At 51.9% G+C, this 5,951-nt stretch overlaps 1 protein-coding gene across 1 annotated transcript; it reads left to right on the forward strand.

The window, feature by feature from the left end:
• Positions 1–583: 583 nt before the first annotated feature.
• On the forward strand, positions 584–4,604 carry LOC123402830 (mechanosensitive ion channel protein 6-like). The gene is made up of 5 exons (XM_045096788.1): positions 584–2,766; positions 3,101–3,224; positions 3,318–3,611; positions 3,698–3,900; positions 4,115–4,604. The coding sequence occupies exons 1-5, from the start codon at positions 854–856 to the stop codon at positions 4,395–4,397; spliced, it is 2,817 nt and encodes a 938-aa protein (XP_044952723.1). The 5' UTR covers positions 584–853; the 3' UTR covers positions 4,398–4,604.
• The last annotated feature ends 1,347 nt before the right edge of the window (positions 4,605–5,951 follow it).

A 5,951-nucleotide genomic window follows, 5' to 3' on the forward strand; every position in this document is an offset into this window, starting at 1 on the left:
CGAGAAACGGACGTGGTGGATTACCGGTGGCGTGCCGCGGTTGGGAGATACGACCGGTGACGGGGCCGAAAGCAGAGGTCACATGCTAAGCATGCACGTACAAATGCTTTGTATCGATGGTGCCAATCTTTTTCCACGGGATCGATCCTTTAAACATGGCCGGCATGACCCGAGATTAGCACGAGTGAGACCGATCGCAGCGACGGCAACACCCTCTCCGGTTCACATTAGTCGTGTATATGTACGGCGTACCGTACAGGTACCGTGTCGCGTCACGCAATACTTACATACACACCTAGACCAAAGTACTCTACTACCACCGTAGTGTGGCACTGTGTACAGTATTCGATCTTGTCTCTTTCACCTTGGTCGACGCTCGACAGGTTAATTCACTACCAAAAAAATGGTGACGCGCTCCCACTTCCGCGCCGCAAATCCCGGATGTGATAGTCGAGGCCCTGCGCACCCAAATCTCTGATTAGCGGCAGCAAATCCGTTTGTTTAGTCAGTTCCCATCCCGCAGCGCGCCACGTACGTGGATCCCGGCGTGCGCTGGCGCCGCTGCCTACAAGTATCGCGGACCGGCGCGAGGCCCAACAACGCAGAGGGAGGGAAGGGAGCGGCGAAAAGGTTCGCCAAGTGTTGTCAGCTTTGTGCCGCTCCACGTTGTTCCCGAACCCTCTCCGTCGCCCTCCCTCGTGAATACCACCACCATCCCGGGGCCCTAGTTTTGCAACGCTCGAGCGGTTGATTTTCGCCGAGTTATCGCGGAAGCGGTGAAAGGGAGGAAGGAGCGAGCGTCTCGTGTGCGTGTGCGTGTGCGTGTGTCTGTGGTGCGTGTTGGTCGGCGGCGATGGACCAGGTGCAGCGGAAGAGCAGCCTGAGGTCGCTGTCCATGTCGGACGAGCAGGCCATGGCGCCCGGCCTCGGCGAGCGGCGGGAGGTGGTGCTCAAGATCGACGGCAACGGCAACGGCAACGGCCCCGCGCCCTTCTCCGTCCCCGGCGCCGACGTCGGCGGGGCGGCTGGGAATGCCGGCGCCAAGCCGACGGCGGGCAGGACGCTGTCGACCGCCGCCAGCTCGCCGACCAAGGGGTGGGACGACGGGAGCTACGACTTCTGGAAGAACGAGGGCGGCGGGAAAGGGGGAGCCCCCGCGCCCCGCGTCGAGGACTTCAGCTTCAAGAACCGGCCGGCGCAGCCGCCGCCGTCGTCGCAGGCGTCGTCCCCTTCGCTCTCGCCGAAGCAGCCGGTGGTGGACGCCGCCGCCGAGGACCCGCCCACGCGCCTCATCGGGAACTTCCTCCGGAAGCAGAAGGCGGCCGGGGCCGAGCTGTCGCTCGACCTCGACCTGGAGATGGACGACATCGGGAGGTCGTCACATCCGTCCTTATCCAACTCCAGAGAACGGGAGACGCCGCGTGTCTCCTTCAAGGACCGCCAGTCGTCCTCCTCGTCTTCATCCGACTCCGATACCGCCGGCGGCCGTAGGCGCGCCGGCGATGACGGAACACGCAACACCTCCACTTCCACTCCAGCGGGGAAGGGCCCATTACTGCGAGCCAAGACGCGCTCCCGGCTCATGGACCCGCCGCCGCAGTCACCGATGGCGCCCCCTGCCGTCGACGAGGAGCGCAAGTCTTCTGCCCGGCCTCCCAAGTCCGGCCAGTTTCCTTCAGGGCGTATGACCGGCAAATCCGGCCAGTCTCCCTCAGGGCGCAAGTCGGGGGTCATCGGCAAGTCGGGCCCCATGGAGGAAGAGGAGGACGATCCCTTCATAGACGACGACATCCCTGACGACTTCAAGCGTGGGAAGCTGGACGCTCTCACCATACTGCAGTGGGTCGGCCTGGTGCTCATCATCGGGGCATTGGTGTGCAGCCTCACGATAAAGCCCTTGTCCCGGAAGAAGGTCTGGGAGCTGCACCTCTGGAAGTGGGAGCTCCTCGTGTTCGTGCTCATCTGCGGCCGTCTCGTCTCCGGCTGGGTCATCCGGATCGTGGTGTTCTGCGTCGAGCGCAACTTCGTGCTGCGGAAGCGCGTGCTCTACTTCGTGTACGGCGTGCGCGGCGCCGTGCAGAACGCGCTCTGGCTCGGCCTGGTTCTGGCCTCTTGGCACTTCTTGTTTGACGAGAACGTCCAACGGGAGACCAACACGGCGGTGCTGCCCTACGTGACCAAGGTGCTCTTCTGCTTCCTCGTCGCCACGCTCATCCGCCTCGTCAAGACGCTGCTGCTCAAGGTGCTGGCCTCGTCCTTCCATGTCTCGACGTACTTTGATCGGATTCAAGAGGCATTGTTCAACCAGTATGTCATCGAGACGCTCTCTGGGCCGCCGCTTGTTGACGAAGACTACGTGCTTGCCGAGGTGCGTGAGCTGCAACGGGCAGGCGCAACCATCCCGAAAGAGCTACGTGGTGCCTTGCCGGCCAAGAATCTTTCGGGGCAAAAGAGCATCCGGATCTCGGGCTTAATTTCCAAGGGAGACCAATCGAGCAGGCAGCTGTCAAAGGAGAAGAAACAGCGTGAGATTGATGAAGGGATCACCATTGACAAGCTCCACAGGCTCAATCAGAAAAACGTCTCGGCATGGAACATGAAGAGGCTGATGAAGATTGTTCGTTTTGGGACGCTCACCACAATGGACGAGCAGATTCAGCAGGCAACGGGAGAGGGGGACGAGTCAGCGACACAGATTCGCAGCGAATATGAGGCGCAGGTGGCCGCCAAGAAGATCTTTCATAATGTGGCTAAGCCTGGATCCAAGTAAGCATTTCTTTGTTGTCTTAGATACGCATCCTTATCTTTTAGTTTGCAAGTTGCATTATTTTAGACAGACAACTTCTTTCATGTAGGAATTTTGGGCTCATGAGGTACACCTGTAATATAACAGTTCTGTTAATTTCATAAATAGCAGGCTAATTGTTAGACTTATAGTACACTGCTGTATTCGCTGTTAATCATAAAAATGGACATATTACACAACTTTACAAGAATACTTGCCCTCAGCCTTCACTGCAATATTTCAAATCTTGTAGTTCTTAGAATAGTGGCAATTTACTGATTCAGATTGTTGACCATAAATGTATGAATAATGCAGGTACATATACTTGGCAGACATGATGCGCTTCATGAGGCAGGAGGAAGCCATCAAAGCTATGCATCTTTTTGAAGGGGCACAGGAGCACTGTAGGGTCAGCAGGAGGTCTCTGAAGAACTGGGTGGTAATGATCTTATTACCCTACTATCTAAGTTGCATAGAGTTACCATTGATTTTTGCCGTCAAGATGCCTTTTCTAACATGCTTTCTTCTGTAGGTGAATGCATTTAGAGAGCGCAAAGCTCTTGCCCTAACACTTAATGATACAAAAACTGCAGTTAACAAGCTCAACCAGATGTGCAATATTGTTGTTGGCCTCATAGTGTCTGCTCTCTGGCTTCTTATTCTGGGCATAGCGACGACACATTTCTTTGTCTTCATCAGTTCACAGCTTCTTGTGGCAGTTTTTGTGTTCGGGAATACTATGAAGACAATTTTTGAGGCAATTATTTTCTTATTCGTGATGCATCCTTTTGATGTTGGCGACCGCTGTGAGATTGAAGAAGTTCAGGTAATGAATATATCTTCTCGGTGCTCCTTATTTGTTTAATACTCCCTTGCATTCCGTGACTGACGTTTTAAGCACTTAAATTTCAGGTTGTTGTGGAGGAAATGAATATCATGACAACAGTCTTCCTACGTTATGATAACCTGAAGATCTATTATCCGAACAGTGTGCTGGCCACCAAGCCGATTTTTAATTTCTACAGGAGTCCTGATATGGGAGAAGGAATTGACTTCTCTATTCATGTTGCCACGCCGGTGGAAAAACTGGCTCTCATGAAGGAAAGAATACTACGGTGCGTATCGGTGCTTCTGCTATCTCAGTTCCATGTTGACAATATAGGTGTAAACATACCGTGGGCAACTTTCCTCTGTTATTACTTGTGGAATTCAGTCGTCGGCAGGCATGTATGGTCAATGTGGGAACATACGCATATGTAGTTTGTAGTGCCATTTGCTGCTGATATACCACATCAAACTGATATGGTTTGTTTTTTGCTTGTGGCCCAGTTACGTTGACGGTAAGAAGGAGCATTGGTACCCGGGTGCGATGGTGGTCCTCCGAGATGTAGATGAGACCAACAAGCTCAAGGTATCCATATGGCTCCGGCACACACTCAACTTCCAGGACATGGGCATGAGGTTTGTGAGGAGGGAACTCGTGCTCCAAGAGATGATCAGAGTACTGAAGGACCTCGACATCGAGTACCGGATGTTGCCGCTTGACGTGAACGTGCGAAATGTGCCCCCTCTTCAGTCCACAAGGATGCCGACGACATGGAACTATGCCTGAAGCGGCAATCGCCAGGGCCAGCTCCAGGGCCACCCTGCTACAACAGCCTGGTAGCGGCAACTATAGCGGATAGCCATTAGCTGTTTAGCGTGCCTGCTGTGATGAGTGTGTTCTGTAGTATATATAAAGCTTCGGTACACTTGATGATAGGCAATACAGATTGTGGCCGCTGGAAATGTTGAAAGCAGCCTGCGGTTGTAGCTGAAACTTGCTTGTTTGTTGAAAGCACGCTGCTTGGCCCAGCTCTGAATATCTTCTGGTAATGGAACGAGACCACAGAGCTTCAGCCGTCTCCTCGACGCACCGTAGGCCAGCCTCGGGACGGAAACCCGACGCCGTTTCGCCTCTTGCCCCGAGCCTTGACCCGGCAATTCTGACGGCGACTGCTCATGGCGAACGGTGCGAGCGCGACGGTGCGAGAAGGAAGGGCGCATTCGCGCTACTGTGAAGTCGCATTCGTGGGCGTTGCGGTGGATCGTCTTCTGAAGCATCTTACGCAAAGGCACGCCGCAGTCTGGTGGTACCCACGAAGCACCGCCGGCTAATTCTTGGTTCGAGTCGTGATCGTGTGCCATCCGGTCCCATGGAAGCTGCCGATGCCAGCTGAGGGAGTTCACGATCTGGGTTTTAGCCGGTGTTGTAGGAGTAACTGGTCTGGTGGTGTTCGAGGAGGGGAGAAATACGGATGTGGGTTTCCGCTGTATCTGGATTTCTCAAGTTCCCTTCCACAGTGTCGACTTCAGAAGATCAGAGCATATTTTTGTACTTTCCTAAAACATAATAACTTATATAATTTCTGTAAACTGAACTCCTTAGAATTTGAGGTTTTAGATTTATGTGCACCAAGTCCTTCCACTAAATTTAGGCCCTGTTTGGAACCATCTAGATTATATAATCCAGTTTTTATAATCTATTATGTTTCCAAACAGGACAACTTATAGTGTAGATTATAAAAACTAGATGGATAGATTATTAAAAACTCATAATCTACTCTATACCAGCTAAAATCAGATTATGGATTGCTAATGACCCATTACCCTTGTAAAGTTGGAGATAATAACATTTCTACCATCGCTACCCTCCTCTTTAAAAAAAACAGATGGTAGATAGGTCATTATGCAATGTAAAACCTGGATTACAGTTTATATAATCTGGCCTCCAAACATGTTCATCTAGATTATTTTTATAAACCAGATTATATAATTTATCTTTATAATCCAGATTATCATAATCTATTATGGTTCCAAACAGGGCCTTAGACACCCACCACCACAAAAAAAAAACCTGTGCATTTTTTTTTTGCCTAAAAGTGTTTCAGGTATATTTCCAAATTAGCTCAGGAAATGAAAAAATGGAAGGAAAAACAATAACCTTTTAGAGCAACTCCAACTCACAGACCCATTTCGTCCGCTTGTGTCCGTTTGGGTTAAAACGGACACAAAAGTCGGTCTAACGCGTCGACCCAAACGGACGCATATCCGCTTTTCATCTGTGTACCGATCATTTCTGGTTTAAATTTGAGCCTCATTTGCATCGGCACAGATACGAGGCGGA

This window comes from Hordeum vulgare, chromosome 6H (assembly GCF_904849725.1).
Source record: "Hordeum vulgare subsp. vulgare chromosome 6H, MorexV3_pseudomolecules_assembly, whole genome shotgun sequence".
Lineage (NCBI taxonomy): Eukaryota > Viridiplantae > Streptophyta > Magnoliopsida > Poales > Poaceae > Hordeum > Hordeum vulgare.

Coding starts and splice junctions, on each gene's coding strand:
- LOC123402830 (XM_045096788.1), top strand. CDS start 854: ATGGACCAGGTGCAGCGGAAGAGCAGCCTGAGGTCGCTGTCCATGTCG. Junction 2,767..3,100: donor GTGGCTAAGCCTGGATCCAA/GTAAGCATTTCT, acceptor TGAATAATGCAG/GTACATATACTTGGCAGACA. Junction 3,225..3,317: donor GGTCTCTGAAGAACTGGGTG/GTAATGATCTTA, acceptor TTTCTTCTGTAG/GTGAATGCATTTAGAGAGCG.